The sequence below is a fragment of the Dryobates pubescens genome, chromosome 17 (genome assembly GCF_014839835.1).
Source record: "Dryobates pubescens isolate bDryPub1 chromosome 17, bDryPub1.pri, whole genome shotgun sequence".
Classification (NCBI taxonomy): domain Eukaryota; kingdom Metazoa; phylum Chordata; class Aves; order Piciformes; family Picidae; genus Dryobates; species Dryobates pubescens.
The window spans coordinates 2869603-2896965 of NC_071628.1; the positions used below are offsets into that span (position 1 = coordinate 2869603).

At 43.4% G+C, this 27363-nt stretch overlaps 1 protein-coding gene across 1 annotated transcript in view; it reads right to left on the minus strand.

Moving 5' to 3' along the window:
- Window positions 1–3976: 3976 nt before the first annotated feature.
- The window catches only part of MCTP2 (multiple C2 and transmembrane domain containing 2), a 109266-nt gene continuing 85879 nt past the window's right edge, over window positions 3977–27363 (minus strand). Inside the window, exons 18-22 of the mRNA XM_009899013.2 lie at window positions 24208–24249; window positions 11911–12020; window positions 9396–9505; window positions 7007–7104; window positions 3977–4765 (exon numbers count right to left, since the gene is read on the minus strand). Coding sequence (XP_009897315.2) covers window positions 4697–4765; window positions 7007–7104; window positions 9396–9505; window positions 11911–12020; window positions 24208–24249 — 429 coding nt within the window. The 3' untranslated portion in view covers window positions 3977–4696. The remainder of the gene's footprint in view (window positions 4766–7006; window positions 7105–9395; window positions 9506–11910; window positions 12021–24207; window positions 24250–27363) is intronic.

A 27363-nucleotide genomic window follows, 5' to 3' on the forward strand; every position in this document is an offset into this window, starting at 1 on the left:
GTCAGAAGAGCACCTCTTTGATTCAAAACCAAACCACCTTCTGAATTCTCTTGAAATGCTGCACTGCTTCAAGTCAAAGCATGGCAGAGAAAAGTAGATTAAAATTGTTATAATCTCAGGAGGCTGCTTTCTCACTCCAACCTCATTTCTAAATGCTTGTGAATATTTACATTAATCATAAACATATCCTTTGCTCCCAGGTTCTTTGAACTATATAATTACTGTGGCTGCTGAGGGTCTTCCCCACTGATAAAGTGTCAGGCAGATGCTTTGTCCCAAAATGATGGAATTTCACCTGGCTTAACTTACCCCAATTTGAGAATGATTAAAACACTCCATCTGCACCACAGCAGATTAACAATCATTTGTAGTATCTCAGCTTCCTTCTGAGTTGCTAACTTTAAGGATGCTAAAGAGCAGATATTCTTATCGTGTCCCCGTGTGATTTGAAGGGGTAGAGGCACCAGGGCCCTGACACGTGTAGCTTTACAGATAAAGCACACACACAATATTAAGTCAGGATTCACTTCTAACACTTGCCACAGTCTCCACAGTCAAAGCTAACATTTCCCAACCAGTCTGCTGGCTTAGTTTAAAGGATGGAGAATCTAAAAGTTAAGGTTTGATTAGAATGGCTTTTGTCAAGTTTTTTTCTTAACACATCAGAGCCACCAAATTTTTTCCTGGTGTGAACCTACCAGTCTGATGGGAAAACACCTCTGGTTCCACTTTGTGGTAATGCCTGCAGGATCAGGTCCTCCAAATTAAAGCAAAACAAAAAATAAAGCAAATTGTAGCCCCGTGTGGAACACAGGAAATTAAAGGGCAATCTCAGTTTTCTAGCAGGACTGCCTAATCCAGGGAGCTGTTAGTACTCTTAACCAGTAGCCAGTCTGATTTCTAGGGAGCACCTTCCCTTTCCCAGGCAAAACAGGCGCAGGGTGCCAGTCTGCTGGGCAGTGCTCTCTGGAGGGAGCCCCAGATCTGCAGGACAGAGCCTGAGCTCTCCACTTCTTTGTGGGTGGCTAGGGAGAACACCAAGGGGGAAGCAGAGGGAGGAATGGCTACAGTTGAAGGTTCAGTTCAGAGCTATTCAAGCAGAAAAAAGGGAAAGGGGCTTGACATTTCCACTGACTTTGCTTTATTCAGTTGTTTGCTTGCTTTCCACAAGATGCATCTCGGTGACTGAGCTCTACTGACAGTGATCCATAGGAGAGCAGAGTCCTCAGTCCTATTCATGATTATTCAGGAAACCAACCTTCAGCAGCAGCTTATGTTTGGGCAAAGAGGAGTACACATTGCCTTTGCACGTATGTCACATCCAGTTATTTACACACTGTACAGTTCATGGACGTGTTTAGTCATATTTTGCTATCTCCATGCCTTTAGAACCCACAGTCATCCAAAAGTCCCATAGTTAGATTTAAATTTCTAAATGCTTTCTGGTCTTAGATACTTCCAACTTCATACTGTTGCATTGAAATGACTGATTTAAATCAAAAGGGTCAGTTTAGCATTTCCATGCTCTGCACTGAGTAGATCAGCAACATAAAACTTAGTAATTTGCATGGGCAAAGCATCAGGGAGATGTGGATCAACCAATATTCCTGCTTTGAAAACTCAAATGTCTGAGTTAAGGGTTTGATTGCTGGAGTGTGCAATAAATGCACATAAACCTCCCTCCTTTAGGCAGGGCCTAGGAAATCCCACTAAAGAGTTGTAGCAGGTGGAGCAAGGCTTTACCTCATCTCCTGCTGCAGCACAGTCTCCATTTCAAGCAACTTTCAGTGTTGGTTGTTACACTGCATTGCCAAGTGCTGTACTTGCTTACCTGTTCAGAGACCAAGCATTGTAGCACAGTAAATTTTGCAGAGGATAGGAAATACCTCTCCTAAGGCAGATAAATTGAAAGCATCAGCTTAACCTCAAATGTTTATTGCATTTTGAAGAGCATTTATCAAAACAAAGAGCTCATTACAACATATATAGGTACTGGATCATCCAAACCCCTTTCATTTGCTATGTCTCCAGCATAACAATCTGATACAACTTATTTTGAAATCCAACATTATCTACACTGATAAAATAAAATAAAACCAAACAACTAAAGCAAACCAAACCACTAAACCAACCAACAAAAATCACCCTGTCCCTTGAACAGAAATCAGTTCCATGTGGAAAGGTCCATAGGGAAAACAAAACAAAACAAACAAACAAAAACACTCTTAAAGTATCAGTCCCAACTTCTCAATAAATAAACAGTTTTGTTCCTGCAGTTGAATGTTTGCACTCAAATCAGCAAGCAGATCTCACATGCCTGCTTACATATGTCTGACTTGGGTCCTTCCAAACCGACAAGACTACAGTATGATAAACCAGATGATCCTTTGAAGTGAGACAATGAGGCATTGTTTACACAGAAGATTGAGAAACTGGTTTGACAAAAGGGGTCCACGGACATCTATTGCATGTACAAGGAGGAGATTTACTGGAGATTTTGTAATTTCTACAAGGCTCTCTCCAAGCAGCTTCATTAACTTGAAGTAAATCAAATCATGCAGAGATCTGGCTCAGCCAGAGAGCCGTGCCGGGAAAGATACAAAATGAAGAAGAACAGACCCGAGATGATAAGCTTTAGAATCTTTGGCATTCTGCAGAAATATTGTCAAGGTTTTCAAATCTGTATGTTCCCCCATTTTCAGATCTGTGTATTCCCCCACTTCCCCCTCCCCAGGCTCACCTATAAATACATTATCCATGTAGCCAGCTCTGCACACGCAGGGCTGTGCAAGCACACACGCACACAAAGAGGCATTTTTGTGGCTTTTAAAACCAGGATAATCTCTTTTCTCTATCTTTCCATTTGCAGCTACACACAGCTTTGCATAAGCAAAATACATTCTCTATCCAATCAAGTCTATGGAAATGTGCCTCTCCTTATTCCAAGGCACAGTGGGGCTTGTTACTTTGAAAAATAAACTTCCTGATAAAAAAAAGATAATAATAATCACTGAATCTAGCTCATCATCCACTGCAAGCCACTCTGGTGTCAGCCTGCCTGCTTCAGATTCAAGCAACAGGCCCACAAAGTTGCATCATTGAACCTAAGGGCACAATTCCATGTGGATCACCGATCCATAAGCCTGCTTTTATGCATCATACCTTTAATTATGAGACTCCCAAAGTTGTCTTTTTGTCAGGGAGAAACCTGTCTCTCGGGGGCTTGTTTGCACTGAGAACTACCCCAGAGGATGCTTGGTGGCAGTTCCTGCCAGGGAATCACAAGAAGCAGCTCCAGCTCTCATGCTACCAATGACTTGTGGGGGTGGCAAGTCACTCCCACAAAGGCCTGCAGCACCTAAAGGACCAAGAGTCACACTCTCACCACAATGAAGCAGGTTTACACATGATTCTCTTTCAGTTCCCCCCCAAAACATGAATGGTGTTGGTTATCTGAATTATATAAAGCAACAGTGCATTAGCTCAAAGACCGGTAAGCAAGCAAGAAATTATGTCCTCCTTAGAACAGAAAATGGGACTCCTTTCTTCTGTCTCTTCATTGCTCAGCTCCTATATGACTTCATTTTATGATCCTCTCCTTGTGAACCACCAGGAAAGCCTCCAAGACATCAGTGGTGGACCAAAGCCTCCACGCTGTCGCACAACCACATCTTTGGGCACCATGCTCTGTGCACAAGCACTTGTTTCTTTAAGGCTATAATGTGTTTGGGGTTTGTTTTTCTCTCTCTTGGATTTGTAGTGTTGACCCCTCTGGCTTTAGACAGGAAAACAACAGCTATGCTGAAAATATCTGATGAGATGGAATTATAAAAGGCAAGTCAACAGAGTCTTTTCAGGTCAGTGAGTTAGGCTTTTCTACAATCTCTTAATCCTTTCATGGCAGAAGGTTCTCAGGCATCCATTGCCAGCAATGGATCTTTGATGATTCCAGTAGCCAAAGAGTTAACCACAGGGTGGGCTTTCAAAAAGGAAGGGGAAGGGAAAAGAATAAAAAAAATAAAAGGAAAAAGAGAAATTCACAAGTGCTGGATGAAATACTGAGATACTGTTGGAGCTCCCAGCTCTTTCTGCTAATTATGATAAAAAACTTTTTCAAATGTACACTGCTTGAACAGAAGATGGGTATCAAAGCCTCGTTAATTCAGAGCTTAAACCTTCCCAGGCACAGTGATTTAACTCAGAAAAGAATAGCTCTCATATCTTAATGTAAATCTGTTGGATATGTTAAAAACTGGTTCAGAGCATCTCTTCACATCAGCTCAGCTGATCTGCTACACTAAGCGGAATTATCTCTTCCTACATAAAACAGGGAGCGCTGCCACATCCAGCCTGGCCTCTGCAATCGAAGGGAAGGAAAAAGGTGCAGCTGCACCACCCTCTCCCATTCTCCTCCTCACCCCATAAACTGAGCTCATACATCCCACCTTGCTCTTTTTTTCTTTTGGGTTACAACTCTGTGGCGAAAGACAACCCAAAAAGGACATCCCCAAAAGGACATCCCCAAAAGGACAACCCAAGATAGGCATTTATCAAAAACCCCACTGACTCTTCAAGATGAAAAAGTCTGTGGCAGTAACTATAGTGTTGTTCTGAAGCAAGAAGGGGAGGGCAGAAGCTGATGTGCACGTGTAGGGGGTATGGAGGGAGATGCTGCATGCCAAAATCCTGCTGCATCCTATAGGGCGCTCCGCTTCCTCCTAATGGGGCTGGAGCCGCTGTATGGTTTCAATTCAGTGTGCTGCACCTGTAAAAACAAACAGACATGACGTTTGCAGTTAGGTAACTCTAGCTCACTACAGTGTGTGCTAATGGCTCCCCAAGGACAGACCAAGGGAAACTAAGGAAGGTTCAAAAGTAATGAATCATTTTCTAAACACAGGAACACGGGGGATTAATTGCAGGAAGGATTTGAGAAGTCATGCATCATTTCTTGAAACGAAAATATTAAAAGCAGATTTTTCTAATGAGGGACACGGGCTTCTACCTGATTTCAGCAATGCAGGCTACATCTTTTGAGTTTGTTCTGGGGTGGGAGCTGTTTTTCTGATCTTTCTGGCATTAGCCTGCAAGTTTAACAAACGCCTCTCAAGAGCTTCGGTTCAAGTGGATCCCAATACACAGGGAGATGAGAGTTGTCAAAAGTGTACACAGACTTTGGGATGCTGACACATTGGATTGTTTCAGAAAAGGATTTTCCCAAATAGCAACCCAGACAAAGCTGCCTCCACCTTTCAAAGCAGTTTTAGATGCAACAGAACGGTTAAGCCGACAAGGATGGCGTAACCTCCAAACTGTCCGCTGTGCTAGAGAAAAGTGCTCCTATCGAAATCATTGGGGCAACTTTTTCACTCCTCTGCCTTTTGTCCAAGACATGTGGGTTGTAAATGTCTAATGTGCAGACAGAGGTTAATTTCTAACTCACTGCAGTACCACAGTGAAATGATAATGCACTGAGAGCACATAAAACAACGCAGAGGGGCTTTGGAGCTGCCATGGGTGACTTTTCTCTAGAGCATGTGGCTGTCACACAGGATCACTATTTTTAGCACTAGCAGAAAACTGCAAAAGTCTGTCCCATCACAGAAACTTTTAGAATTCCTCCTATAGAAAGTGGTTATCATTTTCCTTGAAGAGCTCAAAGCATCCCAAAGTGATAGAAACCACTTAAGGAAACGTTATAAATGTAAATGTTAAATAAAGTATAAATAGAAAAGCTGCTTATCTTTAAACCTAAACACTAGAAGGGCATATGCAAACCATCACTGCAAATCCAGCATGCTCTGCAGGAGCAGTGACAAAAGTTTAATCTCCCTATGATCATTTCTGTTTGGCATCTTTCCTCCCACCAGTCTATGGCAAGATTTCTCTCAAGTTATTAGTGCTGCCGCTAACCAATCTGGTGGCCTCTTGAGATCAAGGTCACCAGAAGCCTTTTCCAACCTTGTTTCTGCCAGATGCCTCAACACTGCATGTGGGCAATTATTTTTCTGTCTCCAACAGAGTGAAATCTCTCTGGGCGAGATTGTGATCACCTCCTCTGCAGCGAGCAGCACCTCACTGTGGAAGTGCCACGATGCACAGGGGAAGGTGCAATGCCAGTGGGATCCAGGGCATGGGGATCAGGGCCTGAGGACATGGATTCCAGTTGATTAAAACAAAAGAAAGAATCCTTTATAGTGTGTGGCTTCGTTACCCAGCAAGACTGTTTTCCTTCCTCCAAAAGAAATAAACAGATCTTGACACTCTAAAGGACTTGCACAAAAAATTTCCAGGAAGATAGGCAAGATTGCTGAAGACAGTGTTGGTGGTTAAAAGCAACAGGAGAAGAGATGAGACTTAACTGAAATTGAGGGAGGATAGATTCTGGTTAGATTAGAAGTTCTAATTCCATTAATGGTAGAAGATTGGTCTGATCAACCAAAGAGCATTTTATACATAGGTCAAGGCTTTGTTTCAAGAAAAAAAATGAGCAGAGCACTGTCCCAAGCAGGCCTGGAGCTCAAGGTGGGTGGCAAGAAAGAATTTTGAGGGACAGCTGGTTTAAAAACAAAACAAAACACAGAGCAAGCACAAATTCACAGGAGTAATATCCCCACCCTTCCATCTGGAGAAAAGGAAGAACTCAGTAAATCCTTTTGGATGGTTATGTCTATCAAAGAAACTATTTTTCTCTTCCCTCCATACAAATACCAGAGCAGAAAGGTGACAGACATTGTAGCCCAGTAACTATGCTGGGTGATTTTCCAGATCACTTTTAAGTCAGTCCTTGTCAGGATAATTTTTCTGCAATCATTTTATCCTTCTGACAAAGGAATTTGGCTCCCACCTCTCCTAACACCCTTCTCCTCCTCCCTTTGTGGCTTTTCCTTAATGCCTTATCTTTGTTACTCAAAAGTGCACTGGCATTGTATTCCCCAAGCAGAGCACCCAGCAGCTCTCAGAGCTGCCTGCTTGCCACTGTTGGCAGTGGCCACTCATTACCTACCTTTTGAACATCAGATGGTACCCTGGAGAGGAAATCTAGTAGCTCATTATTGTCGATGGCATAGGGATTTCTAAGCTTCTTAGTGAATTTATTTATGCCTAGGAAAAAAGAAATCACAACAAAATCATGCAACCCTTTCCTATTCCCTCCATCCTAAACTGTTCAGGCAAGGTAAAAAAAGGGAAGAGGAATTCACAAGTAAAAATTAGTGTGAAAACAGTGCCTCAGACCTAAAGCCATGCACATGTTCCCTGTCATGTGGAATCCTTCATGAGTGCCTCCCAGAGGAAGTAGAGAACGTGGTTTATAAAGGTATTTGTCTACTTTGGGGATCATCTGTCATCAACAAGGTGGCAAAAAAGATTACTGCTTGCATTCATTCTGGGAGACAATGTGGGGAGAACACACAAATCTGCAGCTGGGACTGCTGTTAAATCTGCTATCCTGTGTGACCAAAGGCATTCTGCCTCCTCTTGCCCAGGGAACTGGAGGGCTCTGAAAATAATTGGGCAGGATAAAGGTTTCTTCCCTTCCGTTTCTTCTGAAAATGAAAGCTTCCCTTCCCCATCATGTCTCATGGCTTATCATCTCAGCAGAACCAGATTTGACAAGCTGGTCATATTATGATGCTGTGGGAAGCTGTACAAACTTATCATAAAGTTTACTTTATTTTGATCTTAGAGTGAATAATTTGGCTTATTAACTGCAGCAACAGCATTCCTCATCTCCATGGACTGAGTTATGCTTCAGCTGTCAGTGCTAGCCCATAGTCTCAACAAAAGATCCATGGGAGTGTAGTATTCATATCACTGTGGAGGTCTTCTCCTCTCCTCCCTTTGAGGAAAGGGAGTGATAAGCAGCACTTAGCCAGCACCATTGCCTGGAAAGCAAGAGACCTGAGCAGCCTTGCCCTTGTGCCAGTGCAGCCACTTACACCCAACTGCCACCATCCCCGCACTGAGAAACAGCAACCAGCAGTGTGGCTATGCAAAGGTGTGGTAGAAAAGCAGAGGATCATTAGGTAAAAGGAGCAAAAAGGAAAATAATCAGCTGATCTGTTTTAAAGGATAGCAAAACAATGCACATGTTGGTTGCCTCCAAGGATCATAACACAGCATTCAATTCCATCATGCCCCTGTCCAAAAATCTCATAGTAGTTTCCCTGGAAATGATTTCAGATGTGATGGCTGCTCCAGCCTTTTCCTCTCTCTGAAATGTAGCTGCCTTCACATCTGAGATGCAGCTTTTAAGCCGTACACTCGTAGCAAAATGCCAACATTGTTTTCTGTGTACCTGATTTTCAAAAAACAGAAAATACCATAAGGTCTTTTGAGGCCTTGCCACAGGGTAGTTGTTTAACATGTATCATATTTGAAGGCCCTGTCAGTCTAGATGATGTTGAATGGATGTATAGTTTTCATGTACTCACCATGTCTTCCATACAAGAACAGCAATATTTTGTTACTGAACTTTTTACTCCTAGCCATTTCTCTCCTTCCCTTTTGCCCTTTCTTTTTTTCATTTAATCCTTTACTTCATTTATTTTTATGCCCAAGAGTGGCTTTTCTGTACTGCTACCTCCTCCTTCCTTCCCTTTGCTGCATTCAGGAGAGCCAAGACAGGAGCAGATGGCTCAGCCTTGGACAGGTGACGTGGGGGTCCCTGCAGCCCACGGCCACACCAGGGCTGAGCTTCAGTGGTTGAGTGCACAGTGTTCTCAGCCTTTGTAACACAAGGCTGAGATAGAAGCTATCACCCTAAAGAAGAGGGAAGACCATTCTGAGATGCAGAAAGTCTTCAGCAACTGGAAAACTTCAGTTTCCTTTTGTGAAAGACCATCTTCTTCATAACACCAGCAGGAAAGTTTTCCTTTGTAAAAGCTGCTCTCACAGAAGCTGCCTCCATACAAGTACTTGGAGACTCGTGACACAGAGATATGCTCAGTGCCTCCTGATGGACCACTGGGCACACTGCCCCTCCTGATTGCAGGAGAGTTAAGATCCAAAATGTTCCAGGGGTCCAGGCCTTCATGGTCCAGCTCTTCAAACACATCTTGTGCATTCTTTGCTATTTTCCACATAGGGGGCTCCAGAACCAGGAAGTTAATTAGTCTCCTACAGAATAATAATAATAATAATTTTGAAAGTAGCTTATCTAGGCTAATGCTCTTCTTGTGGTGCTGTTGGAAACTTACAGAGACCCCTAAGAAAAGCAGACCATCAGGGGAGGGAAAAATGGTAATTTAAGAAACTTCACAGCGTATTTATTCACCTTCAAACAACAGCACTGGAACCGGCTACGGAACAGGTCATTTAAAGCTTGTTTGCTTTCATCCTGTAGACATATATTGTATTTATTGCATGCAAACGAGACACAGTGGAGTACTTACCCCAGATTAAAACAATGTACCTCAGTGGTATAAAATACAAAATGACTGTTGCTGCTACCAGGACCAGACAGGCCAGGACAGAGAGGAAAGGCACCGTCCAGTTGAATGTGCTGTAAAGAGAAACAATAATCCCCTCTTAATTTGTCTGCTTTTGGACACCGCCTGTACTTTGCTATCCCATAATAATGACCTCTCTGCAGTGCTGCTGCACTCAAATGCAGTGTATTGCACCTTTGGAGGGTGGAGAAGTAAATTCCTGCATCTGGATGCTGTAATAGACTAAGGGAGTTACCCAAGAGGAAGGTATCATGATAAGGAAAGAGAAGGTAGTCTCTGGGGAGCCCAGGCAAGTTGTTAAGCATGTAGCAAGTTGGGTTTGTTTCTCCTTATACATGTCACACTTGTTACACATCTCTGCTCACCAGGCAGCTTTCTGTTACTTGTGGGCAGATTATCTGATCTGGAGACAAGGCCAAACCGCAGGTGCAAGCCACCTGAGCTGGCTCCACTGGGTCACCATGGAGATGGCAGGGAATGTGTGTCAGTGCATGCCTGAAATGGGGCAGGTAGCCAGACTCAGCCCTGTCAGTAACTTGGAATGGATTAATTATGACTGCTGCTAAACAGTGCAAGAGCAGTTAAAGCCATTTCTCTGGATACTATTAGGGATTAATATCCTATAGGATCTTCTCCTTATTGATATATTTGCTTTTATGCCATTACATTTGCAACAATTCCTAACTACATTGTATACAGAAGGCTATCTTCAGTAAGCTGTGTTTGCTGTTTGGGTCAGCATCAGTCCAAGCTTCTGCACGCCAACAACCTCCCAAGGAGAGAACTCTCTCAAGAGGCTCAGTCACCACAGTGACTCAGACTTTGGCAGCACTGCTGCAGAATCCAGGACTTTCTTTCACTCAGACCACTCACCTGTAAGCCCACAATGGACTCGAGGTGAGCAGCTATTGCTAGCACACCTCTGAAGTTGCTTGGTCCCCCCATGCCCTTGTAATGCACAGCTCTACAGCACGCACCAACCACTGAGGTACCGGCGCTACATGAATGGAAATTAGCTCATAGGTGAATTTACAGATCTGAGCATCTCTGTTTCATACAATCCTGCCTGCTACCTTCATCACATCGTGATGATGGGGAGTAGGAAGATGAGAGAAGCAAGTTGGACCACTTATCAGGCTATAAAACAGGACGAACTTCCCTTGACAGATAATAGGATGCTAAAAGAATTACTTTCAGGCTTCAATAGCTGTATTAAATATTAAGTGAAGATAGGTGGGAGAGGATCCATCATTATCAATCAATGTAGCTTAAGTTAAAGTCAGAGAGAAAAAAAAATAACAACCAAAAAAACCCCTGGCAAAACAGCTCAATTCAGTTAAACTCCTAAAGCTCCCTGTGATTGTATAACTGGAGTGACAGACGGAAACTGCAGCACAATTTAGGCTGTCACTTACAGAGAAACTTTGGTGGCAATGTTTTAATGGCACATGACTGTGGAGTTACAATGGAATTCCTCCGGAGTTACATCGGGCAGCCGCATCAGGACCCAAGGTCTTCTTTAAGATCATTGTTACCAAAATGAATACGAGGATTAATAGGGTTTAAGCACTCTTGAGTCTTCCTGCCACGCAGCTGGGGCAGAACAGTGCCTTGTTCATGGACTGGAATACATCTTTGGGCCACTTCCACCCCAGCTGGGGTGTCGGGCGTGGAACCACAGCACAGGCGTTTGCTGTATTTTTAGCTTGAACCCAGCTCCTCCTCGCAGCGCCTTGATCACAAACCATCACTTTGTGTTCAAAACAGAAAACAATGGGGGTCAATTAAGCTCCAATCAAGATTGGGTTATACAAGCTTGTGTGTGTTTGTGTGTGAGGGTTTTTTATAGGCTTTTCACCTCCCTCTCTCACAAGGTCAGGACTGTCCTATCTGCCTCCTCTTGCGACAAGACCCAAAAAAGCCCCCTTGGGGCTTCCTTGTGGCACCACCACAAAACAGACAGCTCCAAATGATCAAGAGACATGAGCATCAAAACACTGGGCAGGGAAAGAAGTGACTGGTAACCCCTGTAACCAGGCTAGGGCAGGGAGGGCATGGGAAAAGCAACATCAGCCATTAATTCCTACCTACATTCCATGAAGGAAATGTTAAAGAAGCTTGTTACTTCTGTGCCCACATCTTCAAGCGATACTGTCTCTTGGTGGCATCATTATTCTTTACCCCATCACAGACCTACAAGACTAGAAATCTGGGTGAATGTGAGAGCTACCTCAGCAGAGTATATGGCTTCTCCTCTTCTCTCTGCTTTGGAAAGGCTTTTAGAGTAAAAGATTGTGTAAGAAGGAATGGTGGTAGGACCGGCCAGGGTTTCCTGCTGCACCTTGCAGTCATTTTCAGAGCAAGAAATTCCCTCCATCTTAATTCTCCTGGCTTTGCTTCATTGCAAAACATGGTTAGGCAAGAAGAAAGGAAAAAATAATAATAAAAACTGGCTTACTTTTTAATCCTCTCTCCAAATGATGCTGTTTCTTCTAAGATGGTTTGAACAGCTATGATGATCTCCTGGACCATGTGGATTCTGTCAATTAACCCCTTTTTCTCAGATTCCTGACAAAACAAAAAGAAACCCAAAACACTCTGTACATTATGAAGAAACCAGGATTCCCAATGCTGCTCCTGGATCCACGAACTCAAGCATATCAGTGAAGGACAGAGACAAGACACACTGTGACCTTATTACAGGCAATCAACATGATAACATAATTCCCTGCCATTTCTTCCTATCCTGAGCACCTGAGTAGAGGTTTCAACATCATCTAGCACAGAGTGCAGGGTCTCAGGCTGGGTTTTCAGTGAAGAACCGAGCTCAGTGTCAGCCAGCAGGGTTCTCATGCAGCCCAGAAGGTAAATCGTATCCTAGGCTGCATCAAGAGTGTTGGCAGCAGGGCAAGAGGGGGGATTCTCTCCCTTTACTCTGCTCTGCTGAGACCTCAACTCCAATTCTGTGTCCAGTTCTGGTGTCCCCAGCATAAGGACACAGAGCTGTTGGAGTGAGTCCAGAGGAGGCCACAAAGATGATCCAAGGGTTGGAGAAGCTCTGCTGTGAGGATAGGCTGAGGGAGCTGGGGGTGTTCAGCCTGGAGAAGAGAAGACTCCAGAGGGGACCTTAGGGCTGCCTTCCAGTAGCTGAAAGGATCCTACAAGAAGGCTGCAGAGGGACTTTTCATCAGGGTGTCTATAGACAGGACAAAGGGTTTGAAGCTGAGGGGAAGTAGAGTTAGAATCAATCTTAGCAAGAAGTCCTTCAGTACAAGGGTGGTGAGACTCTGGAATACGCTGCCCAGGGAGGTTGTGGCTGCCTCCACCCTGGGGGTGTTCAAAGCCAGGTTGGATGAAGCCTTGAGCAGCTGAGCCTAGTGGAGAGGCATCCCTGCCCATGGCAGGGAGGGAGTAGATGATCTCTAAAGTCCCTTTCAACCTAAGCCAAACCAGAAGGAATGCCGAGGACCCCCGAGTCCAGCTGACTTGTGGGGAGTGCTGGCTGCTCAGTGCTTTGCAAGAACAACAACATTCTTGTGCAGAACTTCTGAGCAGCTCTTTTCTGAGCTTTGTAGGCTCCAGCAGTCATGTTGTTTTCTGTATATAAATTAGCAGCTCGAGAGTGAATGCAACATTTAGTTGTGCTTTTTTTTTCCTAACAATCTGTATACAGAGATCTATTCTTTTACTGAGGAAGAAAAAAAAAAAAGGGGGGGGGAATGTAATTTTCCTTTTACAGCAGCCATCTCAACTTCATTTCTTACTGCTTATTTTAGGCAACAACATTACAGGACATTACTACACATGTGCAGAAATAAAAAGGAAGCACAGAATGAATTAAGGGGAAAAAAAAATCAAAATGACTTAAATCAGCCTTGAAAATCAGTATACAATTATCAGCATTCAGCATTTCTTTGCCAGCAATCTAACACACATCCAGGCATGCAAATTGGTGTGGTTGCAGATATTCTAGCAAGAAATCAGCAAAACATTCACTTATTACAAAACACAGAGCCCTGGACACTGATTTTACATCACATTTAGACACTCCAAAATCAGCCCAATTTAGAAAAAAAACCAACAACACAAAACCCCCAAAGAGCCATTTTAAGTTGTGTTTTAACCACTCAGTGCCCAGGAGGGAAATGCTGGTCAAACACACGTTGCAACCACGTTCTCTGTGGTCCTCGGTGGCTTGTGCAGGGGGAAGAGTGGGTAGGTGTAAGCAAGGGCCAGAGCCACCCAGATCAAGGCTGCTGCAGTTCTGCTTTTGGGATGTGAACCCAAATTATTTCCCCATGCAGGAGAGAGGATCAGAGGCTACTTGAAGTCACTCTGGACCAGAGAGGTGAACACTCATTGCTACAGGCTCTTGGCACTACTGTTTGCCAAGACAGGGCACCAAACTACACCACATAGAATCATAGAATCAATAAGGTTGAAAAAGACCTCAGAGATCATCAAGTCCAACCTATCACCCAACACCTCATGACTACTAAACCATGACTTCAAGTGCCACATCCAATCCCCTCTTGAACACCTCCAGGAACAGTGACTCCACCACCTCCCTGGGCAGCACATTCCAATGGCAAATTACTCTTTCTGGGAAGAACTTTCTCCTCACCTCAAGCCAAAACTTCCCCCGGCACAGCTTGAGACTGTGTCCTCTTGTTCTGGTGCTGGTTGCTTGGGAGAAGAGTCCAACCCCCTCCTGGCTACAACCTCCCTTCAGGTAGAGAGCAATAAGATCTCCCCTGAGCCTCCTCTTCTCCAGGCTAAACAACCCCAGCTCCCTCAGCCTCTCCTCATAGGGCTTGTGCTTGAGACCTCTCCCCAGCCTCATTGCCCTTCTCTGGACACGTTCAAGTGTCTCAATATCCGTCTTAAATTGAGGGGCCCAGAACTGGACACAAATATGACCCACCCTTGGATGCCAAGAGGCAGACATGAGAGCAAAGCCCTTGTAACCCTTTGAGATTACTTTGGGCCCATTTCTCATCACAGTAATTTTGGAGTTTAAGAAGCCAGCCAAAACCACCACGGAACTATCAAGCTCCAGACATCTGAATATTTGCCTTTAGGTCGCCGAGGGAGTGCACAATGAATAGAAGCAGCATTTTAAATAATCACACATTTGGGTGTGAAAAAATGAGTATTTTTACATTAATAAAACAACCAACAACAAAAAAAATAAAATGAAACCCTTGGGGTGTGAAATAACCCCAGGAGAAAAATAAATAAATAAATAGTCAGTTTATGTGAAAATAGCACCAAAAGTCATTTTCACAGAACTCCAGTTATAACCTTGTTAGGCTCAAATGTAAATGACACATGAAGATTAGATTCTGTTTAACTATTCACTCACTAGAATGGTGCAATGGTCCCTCAGCCAGAGCAGGCTTTATGTGCACCAAGCTAGAAAGGAGAAGTCGGGGAGCTTTCATGGGAGAACCAGCTGGTTGGAATTTCACTCTGTCCAAATTCAGACAGAAGGGCAAAGAAACCACTTTAGATAAAGCTATATTCCAGGGCAAGCCTACTCTTGCTACCCAGAGCTGCAAAGAAGATCATCTGTCAGCTCTATCTGCATCATGCTGACTTCATTTACACATCTTCGATTGAGCTTAGGGATGTAGTGATAACGCAGTTTAACCAATACAACAGAACTTCTGCTGCAGCCACCAAGAAAAGAAAGCAGAAACTACCAGTTCTTAGGACATAATGCCAGTGGCAGGCATATTCTTACCTAGAATGCATGCTACAATTGCCCCCAGACAGAGGTGCTTTCCATTTATAATTCAAAATACACTTGGCCAAGGAAAGGGCAGAGGAGAGGCTGGGATTAGAAAGCCTTGCATGTGAAAACAGTTGGAAAGCAAAGCAGGGTAGCAACTGCCCTTGGAATGTGTGCAGAATCTTTGGGAAATCCTGGAGATTTGTCAACATCTTTTGTTGTTCTTGTTTTGTTCCAAGAACCTTCAGTCTGAACATCTACACCAGCACTAGACGACTGGTTGAGCAGGAGAGAAGCAGACAAATGAAGCACAGCAAGCAGGATTTTCCAAATTATTCAGGTTCTGGAGGGCTGTTGATGCCTTCTAAAGTCAGCAGCTCCCAAAACACTGCTGAAAGCAGGAAGAGTTCATAGTCCATCAAGGTGACAGTCACTAGTCTGTATTAATGAGTAAACAGGCAACTGTCATACAGAAAGCTGTATGTGAATGTTACCATATTTGTGGTAGGTGTGAAGAAAAACCACCACCAACAAAATCTATCTTCTACTAAACACCCTTTCCCATCTGTGCAAGGTTCCACCAACCCAGGTAATTTTTCTCCACCCTCCTCAAGTATCATTCATTTCTGACTTCTTTTGGGTTCCCTATATTATGTTGCTTGAGAAGAGGATTTGGATACCCATCGTTCAAAATCACAGCTCAGAAGCTTTTGCTTGAATTGAAAATAAAATAACCTGCCTGTTTCTGGCATCTCCACCCCACCCCCTGAAAACAACTGTGAAGCATCCATTCCTTCCAGGCCTTTTTCTTCGTTCTTAGCTGATTACAGCACTGTGGGTGGACCAAAACTAGTCTTCAGCCTCTGGGAAAGAATTAACTCCATCAAAATGAACTTACAGCTGAGAATTAATTATATAATCAGTGTGTTACTTCAAATCTGTGCATATCCAGATTTAAGAAACCTCCATTTCTACATTAATTGCCTGAACAAAGCCACAAAAAGGGGTCTTATAAAAGATTAAGCATGTCAGGGGAAGAGAAGAAAAACCTAAACAAAGCCCCCCACACCACCTAGCAAATTCAGAAATGAGGTCTTTTGTGCCCAGCTAAAGTATATGAACTTCAGCTTGCAAATGAAGGCACCAGACCTCTGCCTACTGTATGGAAAGTATTTCTAGATGCTTCTGTGACTGCAATATGTAACAGTTGCTACACTGTAAATGCATTCAAAGGGTTAACACAGCCCTGTGATCTCCTCTCTCTTCCCTAAGATGTTAAGCTGCTCCCAGACATTCAGGGACAGTTGCAAAAGTAACTGTCAAGTGATGGCAAAATTGAGGTACTTCCAATGCCAAAGAGTTTAAAAGTGTGTGAAATATGGGGCAGGTCAGGAGAGGACATCTTCAGCATTAACATGGTGATTCATGGTGGCTGTGCTACAATTGCCAGAGCTGAGCTTGAAAGGGAAAATTGTAAGATCTATGGAGGAAGAGACTGAAGGCAAGAAATACCAACTGTCTGCTCTGCACCAAAGACCAAACACAGTTACTGCTTCTGCTCTAGCGAAGCATCTGTTACTGGATTGAAAACTTGGATGGTGGAGATCTTCTAGATGCTTGTGCTCATTTGTTTCAAGGATTAATAGCTTTCATCTTTACAAAAAGCTGGTCCCTTTTTTTTTTCTTCCAATCCATCCATCAAATAGTTTTCCTCTGGATGGATCCAAACCAGTAAGCAAAACTCCAAACACACAGACAATTTTTAACGTTGCTCTCTAAATGCATTTCTGATGTGTCCTGCAAATATCAAATGCCCGCAACTGAGAAAAAACTCAGGCTTGAAGCCACAAGCAAGTTCTAAATGCTTGCTCACTTGGATTTCATGTAAAACTCCAGCACAAAAAGAAATCTTGCATGCAACTTTCAAACAAGTGGTATTCATCAGCAGATTTTTGGCGTGCCAAGGGAAACTCAATATATAAAGCTGAGGAACACTTGGGGGCAAGGATGAGAAAAAAGGGGAGGAGGAAAAAACAAGCAGAGATTCATACAAAAGAAGGAAGAAAATAGGGTACAGGCACCTAGGGCAGGAATGGAAGTCTTGCATTGCTTTGGGAATTCAAAGAGTCAGCCTGCATAGCTGCCCTGGGCTGGCCTAACTTTCAGAATAAGCTTTTTCACAGTAGTCTCATCATGCCACTGCTGCTCTCATCATGCCACTGCAAGCACATCAGGGCAATGGTTTACCACAACCTATCCCACAAACCAGATACGAATTCCCAGTGTATTTAGCAGCAAACAAGACTGATGGAAAGAGAGTAGAAAGGCAAAAAGCTCAGGCATGCACAGCCTTTTTGCTCCACTATTATTCTGGGGGCTTTGGTGGGGTTTTGCTGTGGCATCTTTTGGGTTTCTTTTTAAATAAAACATGCTGTAGTTATTTAGAGAAAAGCAGACTTGGCCAAAGTTAGATTTAACTTACAGCTTGCTCTGTGCTAGACTACAGAACTCTGACCTTCTTGGTGTCCAGCAAAACCTGTGCCAAACAACATCTCAAGGCCAAAACACTCGGAGATGAAGCACTTCTAAAACCAAAATGATTTCGCTGGGTATAAACAACAGCCACTGGCCTCTATTGTCTGCAGGGAACACTTCACTAACAGCTTCAGTCTAGCAGCAGAATGAAGCTCTTGTGGGAGGTGGTAGCCACGGAGTGACAGACAGTCTCTTGGTAGCTAAAATGAATTCCAGGCAGAGCTTTGAAAATAGTCACCACAGCAACCTTGAACTGGATCCTGCCTTTGGTGGGAGCCAAAGGCAGCTGAAACAAACCCAGCAATCTGCCTTGCTGAGTCACTGTCTTTGCCCTGTGCTACAAAGTCTGCTGCCTGTCAAGGAGGGCTTCTCAGCACTGCCAGGAGGATGGGTACCCAGAGAGGATGGCTGCCAAACTCTGAGGAACTGCCTCATGCAGTCCTGAAACTGTGCATCACAGGATCTTTTTGTTTATTAACACCACGCTGCAAATGTGCCTGCCTGGCTGTGGAAATTTAGCGAATCTGAGTGTACTTGAAATAATTACCAAATAGAGGAAATGCAACACATAGAGGTCAATTTATGCTCTCAGTTAAAAAGGTGTGAAGTCTGGAATAATTCCACCAGAGCCAATAGAATTACTGCAGACTGAATGAAGGACAGCACCACTGACCGTAAAAGGACACATTTTAAAAGCAATGGCACATCATCTGACAGCTAAGGCTGGGGGAGAGCTGGCTGAAAGGCAGAAGATGACCACTTCACACCTTGTTCAGCAATGCTTACACTTTCTGTGCTTACATCAGATGCATCTCATCTGTGCACAGAGGACTAGCAAAAGTCTCCTAAGCACAACCCAAGAAAAAGCTGCATCCAATTGTAGTGCCCCCAGCATGAGAAGGGCACAGAGTTGTTGGAGAGAGTCCAGAGAAGGGCCACAAAGATGATCCAAGGGCTGGAGCACCTCTGCTATGAGGATAGGCTGAGGGAGCTGGGGTTGATCAGCCTAGAAAAGATTCTAGGGAGACCTTAGACTTCAAGTCCCTCTTTTCAACTCCTCTCCCATCACTCCTAAACCTATGAATGGGTGGCTAAGGCAAGGACTGTGCCAATTTATGGGATGCCTATGGATAAGAGCAATACTAGGCAATGCTGCAGTGTAAGAAGAAGTAACAACAGACCATTTATCCTCTGGTTCCTTGAGCACAGGAGGCTCCCAAGCAAAGAGCAAAGCACAACCACAGCAAGCCCTGCACTCTATCTTAACCAGAAGTTGAATGCATTGATAGTAAGCTTAGAGAAAACTGCCAGAAGCTGTAATTGTGTCTTAAGTGATGTCTGGAAGTTTGTATTACACTTCAGTCAAGATGGCTGCAAGATCAGATGATTGTGTGTGCCTACAAGTGTCCCATCTTCCAGCTTTGCACCAAACACAGCTGAGGAGAACAGCAGAATCCGTCCCTTAGGTTTCTCCATCACTAACATATTCATGGTTTGTACACAGAATCACAAGCAAGCAGTGAGAAGGAAGACACCAAGAGCCAGCTGAAGAAGGAACAGCAGTTTCAGGGCATCCACAAACACACACACACCCTGTGGGGCTTTTACTCAGGACATGATCTTGCCCCTAGTTTTGTGGAGAAGGTGTGTGCTTCTTTTTAGTCTGACCATACCCTGTGTGCCATGAGGTCTTTTCCAATCTTTTCCATCATTCTCTTCAGCAAACTTACTGGGAGATGTCGAAATAATATATTGCAATTGTTGTATTGGGGGGGGGGGAACTAATGAAATTATTTATACTTCCAGGGAAGAAAACAATGAGATGATACTGTCTTGAATGACCTTTCCTAAGTATGGGGATGTAGCATCTTACACAATAGACTCTTGGTTCATGTTTCAATTACTGACCTTTACTGGGGAGAAAATTAATGCAATTTTCATCGTAATCCACCCGTACAAATAAGATCCATACGGAAGGTTTCCACATGCTGAATCTAACTCAAATGGAAAATGTCAGCTGTTTGCTACTGGATGAATTTGACTTTAATTTGTTCAGCTGGAGTCCTTCTGAATTGGGTTCATAAAACTTTGTATATTTTTGGTACCTATTTTTGACAGAGAACTTCCTACATTAGAAACATTGGATTTTGCTTCCTTAGGGTTTGGTTTTTTTCCCCCATTCCCTCCCAATATAAGATGCTAAACATTTATTGGAAGCTGCCAAATAAGTTGGCTTAAAGCCACTGTGTCATCTGATCCCTCCTTATTACATCCCAATAGGCAAACAGAGCTATGTGGGCTCACCAAAGGGAATTGTTGCTGCTTTCGTTTTGTCTCTGGCTCTATTTTGAATCAGTCTCCTGATCTGTAAGTAGCAGCAATTTAAGTTTTGGAGGAGATGCATCCTTTTATCCAGACAATTTAAGACTGCTAGAAGACTCCAACACTCTTTCCAGTGGGCTGCTATGATACCCTCAGTCAACAGGGTAACTGTCTACTCTTGAAGCTCCACAGGCATTGTCCAAAAAGAAAAAACCCAAGTAAACTAAACAAATAGTCAGCAACCAGACAAGCTACATTGAGCTGCATGCATCTTGTCTATACCTTTCTACTGGCAGGCAAAAGATGTTTCAGTGAGGTAATTTTAAAACAATCCTTATTCAGACAGCCTGACAGAGCCCAGAGCTGACACACCACAGTCTGAACTTCATGTCCAAGATGGCACAAATCCGAGGAGGCATTCATCCACTGAACAGCTTGTGCCAAAGGGACAGAGCTCTCTTATCTTCTGCAGTCCTCCATGCTGGTATCTGGGGAGGGGAGAGGGGGAAGGAAAGGGGGAGCTGGCAATTAAGCACTGTCATTTCGGACAGATAGTTTAGGTGAAGGGAGTTAATCTGCTCTTGGGTTTTGGAACTAAGCGTCTGTGTATTTATAATTTGTAAACAGTTCAGCTCTTTGAGGGTGTGTTACAATTCCCAGAAGCATGGCCTGTTATGTCTAACATGCAGCAGAACCCAGCAAGGCTATGTGTGTGAGCATTTTGATACACCACCATGACAGGAAACAGAAACAGTGACCTCGTATACCACAACCCAAGCAGCACATTTCGACTTTGGGAGCTCTCGTGCTAGGCAGGAGAAAAAATAAACTACACAGACTTCTTTTTAATGGATGGTTGTCTGTTTAAATGTTGACATTCTTATGAGATAATGCCATAAAATTACATTTTTCTTACATACCCTGGAGAGCACTGGCCACCCTCAGACTTGCAGAAGTCACTAAGAATAACCTAACGTACTTAGAGATGCAAATCAGAGTGCTGGCATGGTCCATCACCGATGCAAAGGGGATACACCCAGGGCAGGATGAAGACATTAAGGAAATGCTGCACAGCCCTGGACATGGGACACATTCAGTGGCTGGAAGCTCTCCCTCCTGATAATTGTGTGTCAGAATTCCAACAGATCCTAACACCAGTGTATCAATTAATTCACATTATGGCTTGCTAGATCTTTAATGCTGGTACATAGAGTGTTACCTTGATGAGAAAGCTTGCAGGAGCTGTCTACTGTGAGTGGCTTTAGCCAGTGCTACAGCTCTCCATTTCAGTCAGGGTGCAACCATGAAATTGGGAGAGGCAACACTGACTACAAAGTGGTAGGGCCAAATAGTCAGCAACTCAACACTGCCTCTCAGGAGTTTTCCCAAACTTGCACACTTAGTCTAAAGAAACCAAGAAAGTGAATGACAGTGAAGCTGTTCTTGGGGGGCAAAAATGAAAAGTGCTCACATCCACAGTTAAGTTACTCTAGTATTTATAGAGAGAATTAAATTTGCTGGAGTTAATCTAGGGGAAATGTAACCTAGGATATTTTGGCTTTGCAGCAATGAATTTGTTGCCGAGCATGGGAAACAGAGGATTAAATACCTATTTAATGCCTTTTCCACCCCCCTCCCCTTCACCTCAGCACTTGCAAATGAAAAAGAGGAATATTAAATAAATAAAAAAAGATAAGAAAGTAAATGGGATTGGTTCCAGTGAATAAGTTACACCTTTAGGCATCACACAAAAGATACAGGGTCAATATTTACAGGTGTCTAGCTTTGGGTGCTCACAACATAGAAATTACTGACTTGTAGAGATACACAGGTGTGGTGGGTTGAAGCTCCCCCCCCCCCAGCATTAACTTTGCCAGTTAGAAGCAAATGAAGCTGTGTCTGCCCCATAAAACCACCACAACAGGATTCCTTTCAAAAAGAGCTACCTTTCATGGAGCAATTTCTAGAGCTCCAGATACCAGTCCATTTAGTTCACCAGTTCTACGATGCGAAAAGTGGATTATAAATGAAAACACTTAAACAACTATTGTGTGTTGCAAGGAAAGCCTCGTTCCACTAGACTGTCTAAAGTTCACTCAACGACTTGGGATGGATTTTTGGTTGCTCATTAAAATGCAACCACCCCAGAGGAGCAAGGTTACATTTAAATAACTGCTCCCATCAATTAGTCTGCCGAGCTTCAATTCCAGCGTCTGTGACTGAGAAGAGTTAAAGTGCACTTGCTAACTGTGGTATTGATTTACTTCTCAATGGTAACAATTTCCCTTTAACACTCTTAAAACACAGAATATTCAAGAAGAATGTTATTAACTTAGCATGCAATTTGGAAGTTTCACATTGCTTTGTGAACATTTTCTTCCTAACAGCTAATGTTCCTTTGCATGCTGTTGCTCGTTAAATAATTCCTCACCTTTTAGCTTTAAAGTATTTATAGATTATCAGATCCTCCTTCACTTACTTATGTTTTTTTCAAGCTGTATACATTAAGTTCTCTTAATCTTTCTTCATGTGTCATGCCCTCTAATCCTTTTATCATTTGTCACTGTAGTTTGATAAACTTGAAAAAAAAAATCCAATGAATTTTTCATAGTGAGAATAAGTAAGTATGCTCCAATAAAATAAAAACCAGGCCTTGCCAATTCCAATTCCTTCTATATTTCAGCTGATGAGCTAAAACCTTTTTTTGTCTCTTTTCTGAAGGATATGTTGAGAAAAACCACTCTTCCTTGAATCACACCAGCTTTGACCTACAGAAATCACAGAATCTTGGAATGGTTTAAGTTGGAAGCCGCCTTAGAGATCATCTGCTCCAACCACCTTGCCATTTACAGGGACACCTCTCAACTAGACTTGGCTGCTCATGACCTTACCCAGCCTGGCCTTGAACACCCCCACAGCAGAGGCACCCATGACCTCCCTGGCAGCCTATTCTAGAGTCTCACCACCCTCCTACTGAAGAACTTCTTCCTAAGCTCCAGTCTAACCCTACTCTCCTTCAGCTTCAAACCATTCCCCCTTGTCCTGTTTCTAGACACCCTGATGAAAAATCCCTCTGCAGCCTTCCTGTAGGATCCCTTCAGCTACTGGAAGGCAGCTCTAAGGTCCCACCTGGAGTCTTCTCTTCTCCAGGCTGAACACCCCCAGCTCCCTCAGCCTATCCTCATTGCAGAGGTGTTCCAAGCCATTGGATCATCTTTGTGGCCTTCCTCTGGACTTGCTCCAACAGCTCTGTGTTGGGAAAAGCCATCGGTACTTGATGCCATCCAAGACTCAAAATGGACATGCTGGGAGATTTTCCACACTCCTAAGTCTCTACACCTCACCCAGTCATACAAGAATCTCTCAGTGCACATACATCAACAGGTGCGTGCTAGGATTTCAAGCACAAACCAGGAGACTGCTCAGATTCAATCGAGGTTCAGAGGTCTCAAGTAGGTGGCACCACGATGGAATGTTACACCACCCAATCTTTTAGTTCTTTCAAGTTTTGCCAAGCAGCACAGAGTTGTTTTCCCACTTAGTGTAGATAGCAGCTGAAGATCTTATGGGGACATGCTGGTGGGTTTCTGCTCTCCCACATTCCTTCTGATTCTACTCAACTGTGGTGGGTTGAAGTTTCCCCCCCAGCATTAACTTTTGCCAGACCAACTCAGTTAGAAGCAAATGAAGCTGTATTTACAAGCAAAGTCTACACTCTCCAATGGAATGCAATGAACATGTACAAATATACAGTATCTACAATACCATACAGATATTTACAATTCATAAACAGCACAAGGACCCCCCTGGCCAAGGACCAGGGGGAGCTACCAGCTTCTGCCTCCCTGCCTCTCCCCTTACCCCCCTGTACAAAAGGGACAAGAGAAAGGAGCAGAGAAGTTAGACTTAGCCAAAGCCAGCTGATAAGCAGGTTATCTCTCCCGAGCGAAGCAAAAGAGCCAGAGATCAGAAGAGAAGAGAAAAGGGAAGGTTTGTTATGGTACAGCTCCTCTTATTCCAGATATTTACCCAATGAATTTGTTTAGAATAATCTTTTGTTTTCCTTTCCATTTATTTATATTTTTCTGTTTTTCTGCTGGAAATCTGCAACTACATTTTAAAGGCACAGACTAAAAGCACCGCATCGACACGAGACACGCTTACCTTATCATCGTCATCCTCATCTTCATCCAAGCCCATGAGCTCCTGTGAAAGCAGATGTCCATGTTACAAAACACTACACTTATTTTTCAATGGCAGGCAGTGTTCAAAAAGCTGATGATACTCCCACATTTCATTACACAGTTTTCTCTCACTTCTGTGGCAAGCCATCAGACCCCCCACCATCCTCACCTTTCAGCAATAACATTCTGTATTCAAGGACCTTTTCCTTTATGCTTTCCTGAACAAAGCATGCAATAACCTGTACAAATTTTAAGTCTAAATAATGTAGTTTGGAAGCAACAGCCTTTCAAATTCATTGCCAACTTTTGCTGCCTATAAACAGCTCTTATTCTGACAAAGGAACCAGAGGGTATGTCAAGGCTGAGGACTCTATACTCAACTTGCTTCATCCTCACTGCCACAATGACTGCTCCCTCCATTTAGGGTCATTACTGAAACATTAGCTGTGCCAGGGCAAGTTTTGGCTCAAGGTGAGAAGCAAGTTCTTCACAGAGAGAGTTGTTAGCCATTGGAATGTGCTGCCCAGGGAGGTGGTGGAGTCCCTGTCCCTGGAGGTGTTCAAGAGGGGACTGGACGTGGCGCTTGGTGCCATGGTTTAGTAGTCATGAGGTCTTGGGTGATAGGTTGGACTTGGTGATCTTTGAGGTCTTTTCCAACCTTGTTGATTCTATGGAAAATACCTAAGTATGAAAATAATCAATGCCACAAATCACAGTCAAAATTCTATCCAGCATTATTTCCTTCCTTTAACTTCTATGCTGACAGGTAAGGGAGAACACAAAAGACTTGGCTAAGGCTTGAGATGAGGAGCATTTGGCCTTCAGTTCAGGTATTTCATAAGATAAGCCTTTAACAGGGTTCTCTGACTTCTTTCACAAGGTCCTGAGTTCTTCTTGGCTATTGAATCGGTGTACAAGTACAGCAAACATGCAAAGAATGTGAAGAAACACAATAAAAAGACAGTTTAGGTTTGGGTCTTTTGGGGATGGGTGGTTTTGTTTGGTTTGGGTTTTGTGTTGGTTGTTTTGGTTTTTCTCACCCCCCCAAAAAAATTGAGTTCCATCTGCTACACAGAAGGTACTGAGAGCTCAAATACCCAGATTGACTCTTTGGCTCTCTGGAATATCTTGAGCAGATGAATTAACACTGATCATGGTTTATGTTTCTGTAGGAGCCCCCGATCTGTAAATCATGAACCATTTTATCAATATTCACAAACCCTGCCAACTGGATCGTGTGTACAAGGTTAATACTGGTGCTCCCACTTTATAGCACAGAAATCAGGGATAATTTGAGGTCTACCTCTGCAAACCCAAAAGGTAGTGCACGTGCAGCCAAGATCTGAAGAAGCAAAAATATCACTGATTCAGTCAAAACCATTGGAATTTTAAAGAGAACCTCTTCTCTGTCACCTAGGACAGAGGTGACTAGGGATAACAGCTGACTGTCTGGTTGGGACCTACAGGTGGTTAAAATCATAGACACACATAAAAAAGAAATCAGGTAATATTAAAGGCATTTTGACTACTTGTTTCATATGATCCCAGTCCTGCAAAGGACACAGGCAGATGCTTATGGAAAATGCACTCCTGAATTTCATAGCACCTCACTGCTCATAAGAAGTATGGGAGGAAAAGGACCCACTTGCGGATGGACCTTTCTTTGCTATCTCTACAACTAACTTCTATATTCAGATAGAGCCTTTCTGTAGTATCCAACTAAATGATGTACTGCTCAGTGGTGCTAACTGATGGTGGAGATGTCTCTGCTTACTGTAGGAGAGTCGGACTAGATGATCTCTACAAGTCCCTCCAAACTCAGTTCTTTCCATGATTCTGTGTGAGACTGCCTTCATCTGAACAAGCAACAAACTCACCTCAGAATGGGTGATGGGTTCCAAAAGGTATTCTCTGTGTATTTTTCCCTGGGTACATTATTATTTTACATCATCTTTTGTATCAAAACCGAGATGCATCTGTTTGTCTGAGATTCACCTGCATGGAAAGGTCTCATTTTCTTGATGAAATGAAGTAGCCACTGAAGACCCATAGTATCATAGAATCACAGAATTGTCAGGGTTGGAAGGGACCTCAAGGATCATCTAGTTCCAAACCCCCCTGCCATGGGCAGGGACACCTCACACTACATCAGATTGCCCAGAGCCACATCCAGCCTGGTCTTCAAAACCTCCAGGGATGAGGCTTCCACCACCTCCCTGGCAACCTGTGCCAATCTCTCACCACCCTCATGGGGAGGAGCTTCTTCCTAACATCCGGTCTGGATCTACCCATTTCTAATTTTTTCCCATCCCCCCCAGTCCTATCACTCCCTGATACCCTAAAAAGTCCCTCCCCAGCTTTCTTGTAGGTCCCTTCAGATACTGGAAAGCCACAATTAGGTCTCCTTGGAGCCTTCTATTCTTCAGACTGAACAGCCCCAACTCCCTCAGTCTGTCCTCACAGGAGAGGTGCTCCAGCCCTTTGCCCATCCTTGTGGCCCTTCTCTGGACATGAATCTTTCAATGTTATTCTGGACTTGGCTGATAATCATTTCCTTACCTTTCCTCCCCACCCAGATCAAGTCTATGTCCTGGTCTGGCTAATGCAACTTTCCCTATTTTCTAACAATGTTTCCATTTAGGAAGGGATGAAAACTGAACTAGGAGTAGCTCCAGTTCACTCAAACTAATAAATTAACTACTGCCATGTTGAATTCCAGGATATTATTTCTTTGTGTCAAATCCAACTGATTTTTTTGGGTAAAGATACACTTCCTGGGTACAAATCTCAGCCATATGTTTTTATCACAAGTCAGAATGAAGCTATGATTCTCCTTTACTGTACTTATTACACATTTAAAAGGACTGTTAAGGACATCCACAAGTTTACCAACTCACAGATTGCACTGGGTTGGAAGGAGCCTTCAAAGTTCATCTTGTCCAATGTCCCTGCAGTGAGCAGGGACACCTCCAACTGAATCAGGCTGCCCAGGGCCACATCAAGTCTCATTTACTCTTATTTCTAAGTGTAATTAGCATTGTTATGCAAGCAAAGACAGGGGTCAACGTCAAACAACTTCTCATTGCCCCACAGTAGCACTTTGCCACATATGTAGTGATGTATTTAAGGTTTTTTT